Source organism: Rhineura floridana, chromosome 4 (assembly GCF_030035675.1).
Source record: "Rhineura floridana isolate rRhiFlo1 chromosome 4, rRhiFlo1.hap2, whole genome shotgun sequence".
Classification (NCBI taxonomy): domain Eukaryota; kingdom Metazoa; phylum Chordata; class Lepidosauria; order Squamata; family Rhineuridae; genus Rhineura; species Rhineura floridana.
The window spans coordinates 1770685-1790315 of NC_084483.1; the positions used below are offsets into that span (position 1 = coordinate 1770685).

The window sequence follows — 19631 nt, forward strand, 5'->3', positions numbered from 1 at the left end:
ATAGCCCTTAACAATGGGGTTTAGTTGTGAATGCACAACTAAATATTCTGTTGTACTAGCTCCAGTGTCCATGTGATATCTTTTTCTTCTCTAGGACCTAACTGTAATTTGCAACCTACTGCTATACTAATTTCCTTAAACATATATTCCATTGATTTCAACAAAACCTACTCTTAAAAGAAATATTATGTTGCTGAAGTTACACATCTAAGACAATGGTAATACTGAACCTACGAGGATGAGTCCAATAAACATGAGCACCAAAATGTAGGTTCCCAAATGTCTGTTTTTATAGGAACGTCAACAAAACATACTTCTAAGTGCGCTCTTCGAAGAATTTTTCCTGTTTGGAAGGTGAATAAATAGATTTTAAGCCAGGATCAGTATTTCTATAGATGGCATGCAAATTGTCAAGATTTTTTTAATCTTTGGGGTGAATGATCTGTGAATGTGAAATTTGACTTCTGCATTACATAAGAGCTCAGATAATAGGAATGTTTTAAATTTAATACAGGACATGTTAAATGTATGTAACCATCATGCAAATTAAGCCCCTTACCCAAGCTGCCACCACCCAGCTTTTTCTTCAATGACAAAGAATTTGCCTAAGCTTAGTAAAACTGTGTAATGATTTTGGAGTCCATAAGGACAGACCTGAAAAACAAGTTATTGGCTACATTTAAGAAATCCAACTAGGCCATAAATGGGCAGTGGGAGAAAGGGGAGGTTTTATAGAGAGACTAATTAGTTTATGACTATGCTACCCACAACTAAAGAGAAACGAATAAAGTTAGCAAGTCTTGAGCACTGCTGTACAGATTTTGTTTGTTGAGCATTGATGTACAGTCATTTTAGAACATTAGAAAATCATGTCACTTTTAGGTCTGAATAATAATCAGATATGCTTATGGCAAACAAAAATCTGGGAAAACACACACACAAATAAATTTTTAATTCTTGGTGTGATGCTAAATACACAAGAGTGAAAATAATATATACAACACAGTTCAAGACATATAAGCACCTAAAGGTAAAACTCAGAGACATATGTAACTGCTGACAGTAATAATACATATTAAGGTAAATGATGAATTGCGATGTGGTTATTAAGAACATAATTTTCAAATACTCTGTCATTAAATGCATCCCTAAAACATTATTTTTTGGCGAGGGGGATAATCCTTGGGTAAATGAAACTTAAGAACACAGGTAAGATTACAAATCACCTCAAACTTGTCAAACTTCTGTCTGAAAACATTCTCTCTCTCACACACACAGCATAATTTAAGGCACAACAGCAGCTGTATATTTAGAAGTGAGTGCAATTTTAGAGACAGTATCCAAATGTTTTTAGATATTCAAAAACCAAAATAAGGCTCTTAGATGCAGCAGAAGATACACAATATATGAATAATCAGAAAACAGCCCACTACTGACTGATGCTCAGTCTTTTTCAATTGAGGGTCACATATAGCCAAGCCAGTCGTATGATAATGGCATCAGTAAAGGTCGATCAAAGACAAGCTGAAGCTTCCACTCTCTGGCTGACCTTCGGAGCTTGTGACAAATTGCTATCAGTCAATGTCAACTAATGACAGAAGCTCTTTGGCTAATCAATTGTTCTAAAAATGATCAAGAAAACTACTCGCAGGACAGCTCATTTTCACATCAATGCCTATGAAGTATGAAAAGCTCATTTTTGGGGTTTTTTAATAAGCTCATAAGTAAAGCAGTTACTTGGTAACAGGGGTCACCTTACTGAAAAGACAGTACCTTTATCTGCCTTTTACATATCTTTTTATTACCATATTATAGAAAAAATATGCCACGCTATCATGGTGCCAGAGGGGTACATAATAAAGTAGGTAACCATACATTTTGAAATAAATACTTCTAATTTTTAAGGATCTCTGTTTGGATGTAAGTAACTGGGTATATATTTTAAAGTATTTCAATACCAAACAATAGTTTCATTAAATAAACAGGCATGTCTGATTATTATTCAGATAGACTTCACTTGGTGACCTCTAGAATTAAATGATGCAAGCAGGTGAAGAAAATATTGAAGCTCTCATTTTTGTTTTTAAGATGTACTTATTTGCATTAATTACAATCTGTATATTTCAAAAATGTAAATTCAAACTTGAATAGACCTCAAAAGAAAATCAAACAGATACATGTTTAACTTCTACTTTGAAAATACCCTTTATATATGATCCACCATGCTACAGGATAGTCCCTGGCAGCAAGACTAAGCACAGATTATAATAAAGAAATCCTTCCCACACACTTCCTGGAAACACTCAAATGTCATCATTTTTAGCCTTCTCTTAAAAAGATCCACCCTTTTATTTCCATTTACACATTAAATATTGCCAAAACAACAACGATGCTTCCGTGTAGTCTAAGGACCTGAGAACTGTAGCCACAATTATGCTTTGCTTTTCTCTAGTCTCTGAAGAGCGTTAACTACATTTTAGAACATCACACTACAAAAGTCTCTTGAGAAAAAGAGTGTGAACAAATACATATCATTCAAACTACTTGGATCTACAAAGCATCATTTCTTAAAAAAGGGGAGCATGTCTTCAAATGCAAGTTTTAATGTCTTAATATTTAAGTCTTAAGCAAATGTCTACATTATTTTTTGGAAAATCTTTAGAACTGCTAAACAAAAAGAAACTTGTTATTTTCTTCAGGGAAAACTGCAAAATGACAGCAGTTTCAGATTACATCCTAAAAACTGAACTGCTACGGTAGTTTCACAAATTAAAATATCTTCTGTGGCCACAACCACTCTCAAGTTGTCCATAGGAAAGAAATAAAGAAGGGAGGGCAACACTTAAGCTGAGCCATAATTGGAAGTATGTGAAAAATGAAGTGTCAGTTCGGTCAATAAAGGGTAAAGGTCAAGGGGAACTGCAGCCCAAACTCTGTGCGAAATCTGCTCATTAAGACATCCAATCGCAGAGCTCCTTCCCACCTATCCTATTAGTCATCAGACATCTGACTGCCTCCAATGGCTGGCTCTGCACTGTTATTACTTTTCTTCTTCATGTAAAAAGGCGAGCTGGTGTATAAATCGTTGCTCAGTCATCAGGAACATAAAGTGGCCCTTCCCTCCCCCCTCTTCATCCAGCTCTGCCGGCTAGCTTTGCAGGCTTGAAACAACTGCCTTGAGAATCTCTTCAATAATAAATGGAATTGCCTTTTGCCAATAGGTTGCCTGAACTCATACAAAAGCCAGGAAAACATTGCAAGTATTGATATTGTTTCTCTGAGAAGAAAACCTCACTTCCTACTTTAAAAGAACAACTTTTTTTTAATCTGAAACACAATCATAGGACAATTAAAAATGGGCATTGGGCACAGAAAGTCTAGGCTGATAAAAAATTTTAAATAAAAACTCAATTTCCAAATAAAGCCACAATCTAGTTAAACAATGTCTGCTGATTTCAGTGGGAGTGGTTTAAGCCAGGAATTAGCGTACACACCTTCTCTCCTACTGAAATTGCACTGGGCACCTCTGCTCAAAAATTGAGGGAACAGGAAGCAAAGGAACAAAGAAGAAGGGGACTCCTAAAGACTTTTTCATGAGAATCAGATTTGTTCTCCGCCTATCCTTCCATGCCCCCACACGCTTCCTGTCCAAGACAAAAGCTGCAAGGTAGCTGCTGAAGATACTCTGTTTCATCCAGGAAGGAAGCACCCAACTTGAACAGAGAGACTGTGGCTGGGTTCCTGGATTGCGGCCTAATGCCAAAATAAGACACAGACACCATTCCTTGGGTTAAAATCAAGGGCCACTTTATTAAACAGAATCCGATTAGAATAATGAACCTGCAGAGGGGAAATTAAGTACAGGAGCATCCTGATGAACCAGGCAAAGCCTGCTTGCAGCTATAGGGCAACCAAACCCTATCTGAGCCAGGGCCTGCCCCTGTGCCAGACGCCAGCTCAGGCCACACCCTGAAGGTGTGTAGGGGGTCCAACCTGCGTCACTGCCCCTCAGTGCCCTGAAATTCCAAGTGGATGCGGCATGTTGGCCCCAGGGAAGCAGGCGGTATGGGTTTAAATCCCCTCTGCTGCCACACCCCTTGCAGTGTGCCACATCAGTGTGATGGCACCATGTGCGCCCCCCCCAAGATGGCAGCTCGGGTTTCAGTGCAGTCTCAAAGCTCGCCCCACAGCCTGCTGAGTCCCGGGGCAGGAATGTGCCTTCACAGAGCTTGGTTGGTGACTGAAGTCTCCACTGCAGTTTCCCCTCTTGCTTGAGTTCAAACGCACTTGGCTTTAGCCAGCTTCTTTGTGCTCATCTCACATTCCTATTCCCAGGCTTGAGCAGAGTAGCTACTGAGTCCCAGGGATGGCTTTGGGGACGAATGGGAGGGCAGTGTCTGAGCTTCCTTCCTCCTGCTTTGAACATAAAATCATGGGCTTGGGCTTAAGTACTGATGTCATCACTTCTTAAACTCTGGAGATGAACACAGCTTGCCAAGCTTCCAAAGATTTGAAGAGGGAAGATGTTTTAAAAGAAAAAAGAAAAAAGGACTGGCCTCAGAGGTGCATTTTCTCTAAGACCAATTTCCCCCTTTCCTGGAACCCTCAAGACAGGAACTTAAAGGGCCCCGAGAGGAAAGACATTTGATCAGAAGATGTATGCTTGTGTCCAAGCATCCTCCCAGTTAATTCCCATCCCCACCATCGCATCCCATGCTATCTTTGGAGAGGACATTTTGGAACCGCTGTGAGGCGCCAGGTGCAGTGGGAAGGAGAGATGGGGAAGTCCTGTTGTGTGAGCAGAGTTCCACTCACACTACTCTGGATCCAAGCTTTCTTTAAAAAAAAATGTGTATATTACTTTTTTCATAAATAATTAAATATCCCAGTTGAATGAATGTTAGGTTTACAAAATGAAACTAACTAAATAGTGTAACTCATGATGCATGAAGGAAAAACTTTCTTTGCCCAAGAGAAAAAGGGCAATGAAACTCCTGCCGCATACAAAAGGACCAGGAAGAATACCACAGTTCACTCCATGGTTGCCATAGCTTCTTTACTGCAGTACAGTGCCCTCCCATCGTTTGCTTCCCTATATATACACAAGGTCTACTGAAGCCTCTATGAACACACAGCAACCTAGCCCAGCTTTTAATTATTTTATCTTCTGAAGTATAAACACAGAGATAAAAACACAGCACAATACTTTGATACGCAGCATTCCAATGTGGGTTCCCTGAATGAACTCAGTACTGTGATAATTCCTACTTACTAGAAATATACTCTGAAAAGAATTGTTGATGAAGACTATTTGAGTAAATATGTTACTCCTATTTAAACATTTAATGCTAAAAGGCTTCTTCATACGCCTTCTTAAGACAATTCCTAAACCGAACAGGGAGTTGGACTTGATGGCCTTATAAGCCCCTTCCGACTCTACTATTCTATAATTCTAAGCCTTCTGCAAAAGTATTCTAATTCTGTAAGTCATTAAAGCTCCTTCTTTGCAGCATATACTTTGTCATAGAAGGCATTATCATTACTGATCTTATCAGGAATATTCAGAACAGGAAAGAGAGAGCAAGCAAGCAAGTCCGCTTATATAATAAAAGGTGCTGCCAACTCTGACAGATTTAGGTTCTACAACTGGCCTGTGCTTTGCGTGGCAAAGCCCCACAAATATCCTCAAAGTCTTTTGTTTCCAGCAAGGTTTTTGCCTATTTTGTTCCATAACAGCCAATGGAGCACATATATTCTGAAAAAACAGAATGGGCTACAATCAGGAAAAATGTGGGAGAAGGAGCTATGCTTGACCTGACACCACTACCTAAATTCCAGGGGCAGACAAGGCCTACAGCAGGATCTCTTTTCCCTTTCACCATAAAAGTCAGTGGAGTATTGTTGGTGGGAGAACCATACTTAACCCCTGATCCAACTCGTGGGTCTAGGATGGAAGGTCAGTTTTCCTGACTGCAGCCTATCTATCATCAGAGCCTGTTCCAAACGAAATTCAGCACTTGTTCAGAACTTTTCAGGAAAATTCAGTTCAAGTTGAAGGAGCAAAACCAAGACTGTATTTTCTCTAGGGAATATTAAAGCAATAACTACTTATAATCTTAGTCAAGAGTTCCATACAGGACATCACGTCTGAACGACATGCATATTTCAGTTAAACTGTGAAAGTAGGAGGTGAAATGTCACATCACAATTTTTTTGGAAGTACCCAAAGCTTACAGAGCAATTCAACTTTCCAATTCACTTTGCTGAATGGATTTGGATGCAGTGGAGCTGTTCCATCTCCCAGCTCTGTCATCAGGGACCCTCAACCACTGTGGAATTCCCTGCTGCACCTGCCAAAAGCATGGGTGGAAGGTGGAAGCTAATGCTGACAATATCCCTGCCAGCAGTAAGTGAAAATGCATGAAATTTGGTGTTTCTGGGGAGGGGATGGAGCTGAGCCAGCCAAGGATACATTGGATCCTCAATCAGTCCAGCTACTGGTGATGGGGTCAATCAGGACCTCTCTGCTATGCCATCCTGGAGCTGGTGCAGCAAAAAATGGGACAAAAACGACCCTCCACACCTTCTACCATAGCTGGCACGAGCAACAGGGCTTTGGATGCAGCAATGGCCCTACTCGTCTCAGCTGGGAGTTATGATTGCCCCCTTAAGCATTACAGTGTCTCCATGAACATGTATTACAGCAAACTGCACAATGCTTTGGAACAATCCATAACATAAATCCCATTAAAGTGAATGGATACTTCAGAAATGTGAATTTCCTGGCGGATCTTTTCCTTCTCTGGATTCCCTATAAGAATTCTCTATGAACCAAATTTCCCAAAGCAACTCTCTTCCCTGGCCAAAAAGTCACTCTAACCTCCAACAGCAATCTTCAAATTTGGGTTTGTTTAAGGGAATTGGGAGATTTTGCCTTGATCAGTTTATTGTTTTATGGCAACGTATGTAAAAAAACCTTAAAATTTAATGTTAAAATTAGTGAAAATGCTTCAGAAGTTTTGACACCACCTTAACTACTGTGAACTGCAACACATATATGAAGAAGTACTTGAAAGAAAAAAGGCTTCTTAAATTTATGTTGCATATCATTTTCCAGTAAAAATCAGAGGTCAGAAGGTTACCAGTTTCTGCTTCAGCTCTTCAACAGTTTACCATACCAGGCCCCATTTTTATTAGGCTTTACTTGTGATGAAGTCAGCAACTTTTCTTTAAACAGTAAAGTGGTTCAAATACTTAAAATTCCATAAGAAGATGTTAGTCACAATTTAAGCATGGATTCTTGTATGTGGACAAAAAAATAGAACACATCTTCAGTTTAAAAACTAATATAGTTAAAGGTAGGACTTTGCAATTCTAATGAGTCCTGTTCAACCTTCCCCCCTCTCTCTGAGCACACAATTCCTTTGTTGTCCAATAGCACTTGAATGAAACAGGATCATAAAACTATATTTTAAAAGTTTATTCTTATTGTAGGCTCAGAGTCTACGTCAATAAAATAATTCTCTTTATATTCAGATTAAGGGTCCCTCTAAAATTTTAATTGCATTTAATTAACATGAAATTTGTTGTAGTCGGTCTTTGCTAAAGTAAAAAAAATGCTTCTTTGGTTTTTTAAAGGCAATACTGATTATGTACAGGATGTGTGATATGAAACACATATAATATGCAAACTAAGCCCCTGCCCTTTCTCCATCAGTGAACTGATATATTTTTTACTCTAAAGGAATTTGGCATTCTAGTAAGTTGGCAGACGATGGGAAGAAAGGAGAGCAGCTGTATAAGTATCACTGGAATATATGCAGTCCTATTTTAATATTTCTTCATGTACTATATCTCTATTAAGTCAATTAAAATACTCTGTCCCTTCTCCCCCTACTGGAATTCTGTCAACTACTCTGATGCAAACCAATCTGTCTTCTAGGTGGGCCAAGATCTCAAGTAGTGAATCACTCTCCAATCTAAGCTGGATCACTCAGGGCAACACCATTGTCTCCTGGTTTCTGTTTTTCAACAGACGGAAAAATGGGGGGGGGAATGGGAGAAAGCAGTAGAAGTATTAAAAATGGGCATACACTGTAAAAAATTAAAAGCAGATTCCATATTGCAAGACTGAGAAACAATGGGTCCTGGAGGTGAAAAAGCTGAAGACTCCTGCTCTAGTTTATGTTGTACTTTCTAAAAGAAAATAATGCCAAAAGTTTGGCAATATGTTATTTTAGCATAATCTGTTGATCTGAACTGAGAACTAAGGCTGCACTTCTATACCCATTTACCTGGAAGTTAACCTCACTAAAGTCAATTGGGCTTCTGATTAGACATGTATAGGACTGAGCTGTAAGCCTACTAACTTCCTTGACTGGAAGGTGAAAGCAAAACAAGTCAGTACACAGTAGTAATTGAGCCACCCTCCAGGCCCAGGCATCACTACGGAACTCCAGTGAGGTCAGGACCATGTGGACACAGCATTGGGAGTGCCAGATTGGCTCTGCTAATGCATTTGTACAGCCCCTACGCCCTCACCCCCCACACACACTGCCTGCTCAAGCGCTGCCCAGGTAAGCTGGTGTCAAGAGGACAGCTTGCCTCACTACATCAGCTGCTATTGTCAGTATAAGGCAACAAAAGGGCACACACTGGCAAAGTTTAATTCCCCAGTATTTGCATGTTATATGTGTTTGCAGTTTAGGCTCCAAATCGCCTTTATTACTGAAACCAGTGAATTCACTGACTCGTGATCACTGTCCTATCCTGACTGTAGCCTTCCACAGTCTTCCTATCTGTAGGACTGGAAAGAACCACTATCCAGAAGGTCTGCTAGGTAGGCATCTGCTGTTCAAGGCCTGCTTGAACAGAAAAGAATGGCCATTCATCCTTGCATGCTGAACAAAGACTTGCTACATACAGCCCCATCAGGATCCTGCCTCAGTGTTTACATATATTTTATTTATTGAACATTCACTTAATGCCAACGTAGTTGGGCCAAACCCCCAAAGTCAGCCAGGATTCAAAGTATGGTTCCTACCTTGTTCGCTGCTGTTGTCTCCGCTGTGGGATGTATGCCCCCCACTGGAGGGCCCTGGCGTTCCTCCTGAACGTGTTGATGCTGTGTCATCGTGGTCTCTGTTCCAGGAAGGCTGTTGGGTGAGAATTAAGCAAATGGTGAAGAACAAAACAATCAATATTCTGCACATTGCATAGGAAAAGCCCCCCCCCCGGGGTGAAACATATTTTTTTTAAAATGGGAGGCCCTTTGTAGGCTTGTTAAATTGTCAGTTTCCTGGGCCCAAACTAAAAGCATGATACTATATATAATATATTCTGTAATTTTTAAGAAAAGCATGCTTTGTAATCTTAAAAATCAGCACTTTCATAAGGCTTTGGGAAGAGGAAAGGTGAGATAAATATAATTTCATTCAGTTTCCACAAACACACACACACACACACGCCTAACAATCTGTTGCCAGGCCTCCAACTGCATAGAGAAGACAAACATGGGAAAGTTTAAATAAATCACAATTAGGCCTAGGATCCCTAATACTCAGTATGTGTCAGCTGTTTGCCACATGGTATATGGGCAAAGGGACCAGGCATCAGGATAAAAAAGAAAGAAATCAGAACAACAATGGGTACTACTGAGCTGAAAACAGATGTTGCTTCTTATCACTGGGTGCATTTGAAAGTAACATGCAGACAGGAAAAACTTGTTGTAAATTAAATTTTTAAGGAAAACAATGATGGCAACAATCCTCCCATGTCTCCCTTTATCACTAGAAACAATATTAATTAGCTTTTAGTAGCAAGCTTTTAAAAACATCACAGTGACTCACTGGTCATCCTACACAGTTTTGTGTGTGTGTGCGTGCATAACATAGTAGCATGCTCTTTGCTGTTTTGCAATATTGCGTATAGAGAATTAAGGTAGGAAAATACAATATCAACTGCCACCATGTGTCTACAAAATGAATCAAAACACATGATGTTAACGATAAAAATTAATGTACTATTAATCAAGGTAATTTCAGGGGAAGGCCCTAGTGATGTCATGGGGATGGGCCATACTTATGTCACAGGGGTTGGCCCAAGTGATGTCACGGGCAGGCCCAAGTGATGTCATTAAGCATGATACATTAAGCATCAACCACAGTTGCTTGGAGCATACAATTCAAAAACATTTCTCTGATTGGAAATGAAGATAGAAATCTTAGCTGAAAGATAGATCCTGGGAGATAGAGCCTGGGTAGGAAACATTTAATCTAGCCTACTTGATTCTGGCAAGAAGGATTTAAGTGCCCTCAGGCCACCCCAATCACCAGAAGGCCAGTGTAGGAAGAAAGAAGCCTAGTGTTGTGGAGATGTTAGATAGGAGTGCTCAGGAGTAAAGATGGATACCCCTGAAGGCTGCAATTCTAAACACACTTACTAAGCCCCAAACAACTCAATAGGACTTACTTCTGAGCAGATATGGTTTGGATTGTGCTGTTGGTAAAGTTTGACTAGGGATCCTCTGGAAACATATCCATATCCAAGCAGGGATGGCAGCCCCCTGCCTGCAATGCCCTACCCATGCTTTTCAACATGGCTCCTCCAAACGTCTTTACGGATTTGACTCTTCACTTCCGAAAGAGGTCCGAGAAATGAGTAAGAGTAAGAATATTCTCTACCCTTTTCTGTCTACCTTGTGGGCTGCTATAAACTCACTTTGACAGCCAATCCAATTCCAGTGAGTAATAATTGACAGAGAGAAAACACACATGCTTTGATCTACCTTCACAGACAGCAGCTTGGGAACAACAATTGCAGCCGCACTTCCCAGTATGTGAATTCTCTTTTGCCACTATTGGCAAGAAACAAACCATCATGCAACCAACAAGGTGCATCATCAGTGGGTTTAAGAAGGTTGAGCAGAGCGCATGGAACCACTGTTGTTGGTTCTATGGATGTAAGTAAGGTTAAAGGTTAAAGGTAAATGAAATGCAAACAGAAAAATAAAAAGACAGTGATGATTTCCTAAATGTAATACGATACCAACAACAACAAAATTCCTATGAGTAACTCAGAAAACTTAGCATCCCACAACCAGCCAGGATTCCTAACGAAAAACCAAAACTAACAAAATCCTGGCAGGCAGTCAGCCAAGGTCACAGAAATCCCCATGCAGCACAACCTGACCCATGGGCTGAAGTTAGTGCAGAATACTGTGGCGATTGCTGACAACAGTGACCCTATCAGCGCATAAGGGTGTGGCCAATGCATCATTGCAGGAGGGAGTAGTTCCAGCTGCCTTGAAAGAGGCGGTGATCCAACCACTTTTAAAAAAGCCCACCCTGGACCCATTGGTTTGGGACAACTACCGACCGGTCGCAAATACCCCCTTTTTAGGGAAGGTGATTAAGAGGATTGTGGCACAGCAATTGCAAGTACTGCAGCTAGGATATCTTAAAGTTTTAAATTTTAAAGATGTGAAATTTTATTATAAGTGCTATATCGTAAATTGTAAATTAATTTGACTAAAGTATGATATGTTGTATGGATCTTTGGATCGTTAATAAACTTACTACTAGTACTGTTTAACATCTATAGGAAGCCCTTGGGAGCGGTCATCAGGAGATTTGAGGTGAGGTAGCAGTATACCCAGCTCTCTTGCTCCATAACATCTGAATCGGGAGAGACGCGCAAGCCCTGGACTGCTGTGTGGACTCAGGGGTGGGCTGGATGAGGACCAATAAACTGAGTCTGAATCCTAGCAAGATGGAGGCATTGTGGGTTGGTGGTTCCCGAGTTTGGATAATTGGTCAGTTGCCTGCTTTGGATGGGGTCATACTTCCTCTGAAATAGCAGGTTCATAGTCTGGGGGTGCTCCTGGATCCATCTTTGTCGTTAGAGGCCCAGGTGACCTCCATGGCTAGGAGTGCCTTTTACCAGCTTCGGATGGTAAGACAGCTGCAGCCGTTTCTGGACCAGGATAGCCTGGCCACTGTTGTCCACACCCTGGTAACTTCCAGGCAAGATTACTGTAATCCACTCTATGTGGGGCTGCCCTTGAGGTTGGTCTGGAAGTTGCAGCTGGTGCAAAATGTGGTGGCAAGACTGCTTACTGGGGCAGTGTATCACCAACATGTCACCCCACTGCTGAAAGAATTGCACTGGCTGCCCATTTGCTATCGGACCAAGTTCAAGGTTCTAGTTTTGGTGTACAAAGCCCTATACAGCTTGGGACCAGGATATCTGGTCTTATCCCTTATATACCCAGTCGATCACTGCGCTCTGCAGGTGAGGGCCTCCTGTAGATATCATCTTCTTCTCAGGAGGTCTGTTCTGCACAACATAGGAAGCAGACCTTTAGTGTAGTGGCACCTATCCTGTGGAATTCCCTCGCCTTAAATATTAGACAGGCACAATCTCTGTTATCTTTTCGGTGCCTATTGAAGACCTTCCTCCTTCATCAAGCCTTTTAAGTTGACACCTTATCCCAGTCTGCGTCTGTGTTGGAATTGCTTTTTAATATGTTTTTATAACTTTTTTTTAACCTTTTGTTCTTTAACCAATGTTTTAAACCTTTTATAAAAAGTCTTGAATGCTTTTAAAAAAATTATTTTAATGTTTTGTTTTAATGTATTTTAAAGTCTGTTTTTATGATGTTTAAAGTGTTTTTAGCGCTTTTGTTTGCCGCCCTGGGCTCCTGCTGGAAGGAAGGGCGGGATATAAATCAAATAATAAATAAATAAGTACATAAATAATACCTCTGCTCCAAATCTGCACTGGATGTCGATTTGCCACCAGGCCAAGTTCAAGGTATGCTTTCCACGTTCCGGGTGCCACATAGTACTTGTTCTGCTCTTGTAAGAAATCAGTCCCTTAGTGCGTCAGGAACTCCCTGCCTATTGACATTAGGCAGACACTTTCATTGTACTCTTTTTAGCACCTGCTAAAAACATTCTTGTTTAGGCAAGCCTATCCCGGCACGTAGAAGCTATTGTGTTTTTATCTGTTTTTAACTCTTTGTTAGTTTTGTTATTTTGAATGTTTTTAAATACCTGTCTTTAACTGTTTTTGCAAATAATTTTGTTGTTTTAATTCTTTCTGTAAACCCATTTCAGATTTTTTACAATAAAGCGGTATATAAATGTTGTCAATAAAATACATAAATAAATTTTGGCGTCACTGTGGCCCTTGGGTCTCTTTCCACTTTTACTAACAAAGGAATCTACCTTATACCGACTCCGGCCATTTGATACCATCTAGCTCAGTACTGATGACATGGACTAGCATTGGCTCTTCAGGATTCCAGGCAATACTCTTTTCCAGAAATTGAATTTTGGACCTTTGCATGCAAAGCATATGCCCTATCACTGAGCTACAGCCCTTTCCCTGTTTAAAAAAGTATCTTTTGTAGTTGTTTTTTTCAGTTCACTACTGAATGCTTACCTAGGGCAGATCCACACCATTCATTTAAAGCACATTCAACACTCATATGAAGCACATGAATCACACCACAGAATCATGGGAACTGTAGTTTGTTAAGGGTGGTGGGAACTATAACTGTGAGGGGGAAACTACACTTCCCAGGATTCTTTAGGGGAAGTCATGTGTTTTAAATGAAGAAATATTTATATAAGCATGACTGTCAAAGATGTTTATTATTTACACAACCTATAAAGATATCATATCAGAATATCAGAATCATGCCACTTTAAGCTGTTTTGCAACTGTTTATACTTATTATGGTTATAGGATTTTAAAAGGATTTATTTCTTGTTGTGAGCTGCCTTGGTTTCCAATCGGCAATCCTACCTCACAGGGTTGTTGGGAGACTCCATATATACACACACACACTGGAGATGTAAAAATACATAGACCCCATATAATAGTTTATTGTCAAAATGAGTTAGTCATTACAGAACATTTGTTTTAAAAAAATAAAATCAGTATTAATTTCCTACTTAATAAAAATAGAGATATCTATGTAAACCCTGCCTAACTGCTTTAAAAAATAGAATTGGAGGGGACAGAAAGAATTACAACAAAAACACAATCCTTTGCTATGTTCACTCAAAAGTCCCATTAATTTACAGCATTAATTTACATTAATTTAAGCATGTCTACTCAAAAGTAAGTCCTATTGAATTCAATGGGTTTTAATCTGGGTATTTGGAATTAGCACTGCAGCTTTACTCCCAGAAAAGCAAGCTTCAGATTGGGAAGGTTTTCAAAACACTGCCATCTTCAACAGCCCAGGAAATTTTAAACTTGTTTGACTCATGAACACAAGAGAAAAAAAGGCTTTTGGTACTGCTGAAAGCTATATACTTACTCAGTTTATGAGATTTTCAAGTTAACAGGAAAAAGCAATAGTTTTCCACCTTTGCAATGCAGTCTAGGTACTGCTGGAGGCCCAGAAATCCCTTGCCAATCACAACCCTGACTTCACTTGTGGGCTACAAACTTGAAAGGGCGGGGTTAGAGCAGCTAGCTAGAGGTCATTTCAAAAAGTTGTGAGGGGGGCTGACGTTTTGGTGTATATCTCGAGAACCAGACCACCTAGAAACTTAATTAAAAAAAAATGAAAGCGGAGAGTCCGGAGATTAAGAGCAGAGCTTGGAAAAGTTACTTTTTTGAACCACAACTCCCATCAGCCCAATCCAGTGGCCATGCTGGCTGGGGCTGATGGGAGTTGTAGTTCAAAAAAGTAACTTTTCCAAGCTCTGATTAAGAGGAGAATCACATGGAGACCCAGAGAGGACCCCCAAAAGCCAGAGTATCCAGCCTAAAACTGGACATCTGGCAACCCTAGTAGGCACCCAGGTGAGGGGGCTGAAGCCTCTCCCATTTCTGAAATATCATGTCACTTCAGGCATTTTTCTCCCAGTCCAGCTCTGAAATCTAAAGTGGAATCTAAAGTTGAGGAGAAAGATGCCTGGAGTGACGGATCACAGAAAAGTAAGGTAGGCTGTTCAGCCCCCTCACCCTGTGCATGTTTTTGCATTTAAAAAATTAGATCCTCCCCCCCTCACAATTACCACTCATTTAGACAGAAATAGAGCAGACCCAAACAAATGGAACTTTAGCTCCCAAGACCATGCCTCTTTAATAAGGTGTTTACATACTCATAATTTAACAGGGTAAAACATTAAATAAATTAAGGGTAAAACATTAAATAAAAGCACTCTTATACTTCCTAACAGATTTTTTAAAAATACTTTCCCCATCTTCCACACTCCTGATTACAGCACCAATCCATTGTTAAGATTAAAACAAGACAAGACATGGGAAAACCCCACATTATATTTTTAATGCTACTATTACACAGACTCCAGGATACAAAACGTGCTAATTGATCCTGTGATTCAAAGACTGATGTGCAAACTTTGAAAAGAAACGCTGTTCTACAAATACACTTTTTTGCAGCATACCAGAAGAATGCTGTAAGAGGTAATCTGGAACACATGCTCAGAATGCAAACAGTTAATGCATAAATTTTCAGTTTGTACAACTGCAGCTTTAAAAGGGGGACTTGTTTATTCAGAGCTCAGCAGAAAGAATGGTACAGCACCCAGGGGACAGACAATGCCAGGCACAAAGCCCTGGTGCCTCAACATGTAAAAGGATGTTTTTCTATGTGCTACAAATCCCACTTGAAAATATAATTAGAAAGAGAAAATGGCAAACTATTGCATTAGCTGTAATTGAAGAAAAGACTAGCAAGGCATGTGGGAGGTTGCAAGAGCCCATGGGAGTTCCAGGATGCATCAGATCCTCAGAGTTACATCTCCAGGGTGCACTCATGCTATTTATGTTGCTCCTGACTACTATTGTTGACTAGTGATCTGACTTGTAATTAATAGAAAAGCCACAGATAACAAGGTAAAATATTGAACCATCACCATAACCTCAGCAGAAATGTTCATTAATCTGATTAAAAGTATGACTCTGCTTAAAGGAAAAGGTGACTGAGAGCTAAAGAATTATATGCCCTGCTATAAGCAGTGGGCAGACTGTCCTCCTTTATGTGACAACAGACCTGAAATATTCACTATCTTTTAATGAGCTCCACTGATTTATTCAGCTCCATTCGGTTTACTCCCCCACTTTTCTACTGTGTGGGATGTAGATTAATTTAATGCTTAATTGTTTAGTAAATTCAATTTTCCACATTCTATTCTGCATAGCGTTAGCTGTGGTTCTTAAATCTTCAGCAGTGAGCCTTGAGCCCAGTGTTTCTGATCTGTGCCTACCTTTTTTCAATCACCATTTTTCTTCCTCCACCACTTAATTCACCATGAAAAGATTTTCCTTGCTGGAAATTCTGATTCCTCTATGATCTGTGAGGCATTCCGATTCATTGCATTTCCATTGTGTTGGGTCTTAGATGCTGGGCTCTTCTTTTCTCACAGCTATCGCCACATTATACAGTCACTCATGCAAGAAATGCCAGATTCCACCTAAGTTTATCAAAATTTTGTGTATCTCTTATGTTTACATTTCTGCATTCAGGGGCAATAGTTAATATTTATGCGTATTCACACTCTTACTGACCTGTTATGACATGTTGAGCATTAATAGACTACTAAAACTTAGGAATGTTAGAACTAGTGCTGTTTCTTTCTTCTTTTTTAAGTACCTATTGTTAACAGTGCTTCATAAGAGATCGCTAAACTAGAACTTCTCTGATTTGTAGTTGATTGTTAGTAAAACCAAGTAACATTGGTCACAAGCACAGATTCCCCATTACTGTGTTTCAGCACAGAGACCCTATATAGGTAGTACACAAATGTTTTTAAGACATTTATTCAAAAAACACAACCCTAGATGATAACCTTTTTCCCCAGCTGGTGAATATATTAGAATGTATGTGAAAACAAACATGAAACAAGAAGTCATTTGAGATTATTCTATTATCTGGGTTCTCCTTTCCAGGAATTTTCCAACCAATGGTTCATTATACTTTCTGTTCTCTTAAAAATACAGAGAGAGTTTCAATTCAACGTTAGTGGTTTGGAGGAGTATATCCCTTTTTTGTTAATGCATATGCTATAAAAACGTATTTTATAAAACAAAAGTCAACAGAGGGCAGATCCTCCTATTCTTAAAGTTCTATAGTTTCCCAACAGCACAACATCCAAAATATATTTTACAAATTCCATCCAAGTTTATGGGATAGCAGCTCCCAAATGAGAAGAAAGTATGAACAAATATACTTTCTGTATCTCTGTCTCCACTGATTTGATCAACCAGATCTGACACAGGTGAGGCAATGTAACTTCTGTGCCTCAGTTTCCTCATCTGTACTATGTTATTCCAGAGCAGGTCTGTGGATAGTAACATCTTGAACATATGCTTCTCCATAGCTGCCAACAGCGCACACTTCTGCTTATATAAATAGACACCTTGTGTTTAAAGAATAGACAAGCCCATCCTACTATGTTGCAACTCCATTATAAAAGGTTATTACACAAAATACATCAGACATGTGGAGTACACTCATGAAGCAGTTCCTGCAAAGATTCAAAGGACTAAAGAGAACACATTCTAGTCCAGGCAGTGCCCCATCACTGGTGATTTCTGTACCACATAATGGCTTAATGAGCTGTTGGTATATTGCTTCATCTGACCATCATGATTGTTCCCAACACAGAAGCATCAATACACACTGCTGCACTAATGCAACATCCAGGGTTTGCTCACAACACTGGCATAACAACAGTTCCCATTATTGGCCTATACACTGTTATTAATTTTTTAAGGATTGTGGCGGTGGTTGTTTAATTGAATTGAGTCTCTCTGTAGAGCTAAGTACTAAAAATTATTCCAACTGTATCATAAGTTTAACATTTTACTGACGCAGCTGTCACTCCACTTATCCACCCACCCCTGACATAAAACTGAATCAAAGGGGTTTCTTAGTTAGCAAAGAACACAAGTATTTCATAGTGTATTGCTATTTGGTAAAATATCAACTTTGGGCTGAAACATTTTATTTCTGGAACTAGCTGTTCACAGTTAATGTTTATACTCTTTCTAATGTGCAAAGTGTTAAGTGCTTCAAACACATTAATTTATTGTGATCCTTGTCGCTACCCTGTAAAATGCATCAGTCTTGTTATCCATATTGCAGCTACTGGAGGTGGTGGGCAGGGACAAGGAGAGAGAGACTAAGGTTAAGAAAGTGGCTTGATTAAGCCATCTAGTGAGTTCATAGTCAAGGCAGGATTCAAACTAGGGAATACCTAATTGGTAAAGTCTTTTTGCCACTGTACTACACTCTTGTCAATAAAGGATGACACAATATTTTGAGGACTCTTAAGGTTGTCTTCTAAAACAACCTCACAGAAAAAGGCAACTGCTTGGGCTCACTGTATCCATGTTTAGGAAAAAAAGATCAGCATATCAAAAACTGCTCTCTCTTGCAACATAATGCCACAGACTATTATACCTATTCAAGCATAGGAATTGCCCACTACTGACAACAGGCAATAAGAATATTAAAAGACTATTACAATTACAGCTGAAATACACTTTTCAAAGTATTCAAAGGTCAAAGAATAAACTAGTACCTACCAAATTCTGAAGATGCTACAAAATTTATTATCACGTATGTAAGAATAAGGGCAGAGTTTTCATTTTTCTTGAGCAATGGGAAAATAACCAGACTATTAGGATTCAAGGTGCCTGTATCCACCATATGAAACAGATTCTTTGCCAAATCTGCTGGCAGTTCCAATCTCCTTAATAGATCAAGGATGACTAGATCAATGATAATACATAGATCACACAATAGCTCTTCTGTTTCTGGCTCCTCCCATGTATAGGTCTGACGTTCTGACACTTTGAACCACAAAACAGCAAACCTCCAATGTTTGCCTTGGCTGCAATCATGGCTGCCATTTGGCAAGTTCCAACCAATCCCAAAATAGAGGATGCAAAAACAAGGTCATTCAAGAACTATATATGGAGAAAATGTGAAACGTCATGAGTTTCTTTCCTTCTTGTGTAAAGGGTTCCCTATAAAGCATTGCAGTCCCATAATGTTTATTATTTACACAACCAATTTTCAGTAATATCAAAGTACTAAGTAAACAAAACCCACTGTGGATTGTAGGCAAACTGAGGCTAAAATGAATGACAGAGATCCACCTCAGAGGCACATCTGCAACTAATCAAGAGTGTGAGTGTTGCCACAAAAAAGGACAATCCAAAGATATAAGACAAGCTAAGGTCAGATGGACAATCAGAGTGGGATGGGGGGGATTATTCAAGGGACACCTTGCTTCAACATAAAATCTTCAGGTCAGGGACCCAAATGATACTGTGTAAAGGTTTCATCCTGGAACAACTAACTATAATGCAGTGTGGTGCATCCACTTTCCCCCTCTTCACCCTTTAATTAAGAAATGCAGATTCCATACTGTCCTAATGCTATTGTAGTTTGGCAGGAAAATGCATATTGTTAATTCCAAGGGGTTGCACCAACTTCTCGCCAGCTCACATTCAAGCTGACAAGCAAATGTGTGAAAGGGCTTGGATAAGGAGAACTTGTTTCCCTCCCTTCTATTGTGTGGTAGTAGTAAGTAAATCACCGAAGGAACAGAACTCTGATCCTTTTGTTAGGCATA

General features: G+C 39.7%; 1 protein-coding gene across 3 annotated transcripts in view; it reads right to left on the reverse strand.

Moving 5' to 3' along the window:
• LOC133382794 (homeobox protein Meis1) overlaps window positions 1-19631 on the reverse strand; it is a 217615-nt gene that overhangs the window by 163825 nt on the left and 34159 nt on the right. For all 3 annotated transcript variants that reach the window (XM_061622227.1, XM_061622230.1, XM_061622228.1), the window contains exon 7: window positions 9044-9155. In XM_061622227.1, coding sequence (XP_061478211.1) covers window positions 9044-9155 — 112 coding nt within the window. The remainder of the gene's footprint in view (window positions 1-9043; window positions 9156-19631) is intronic.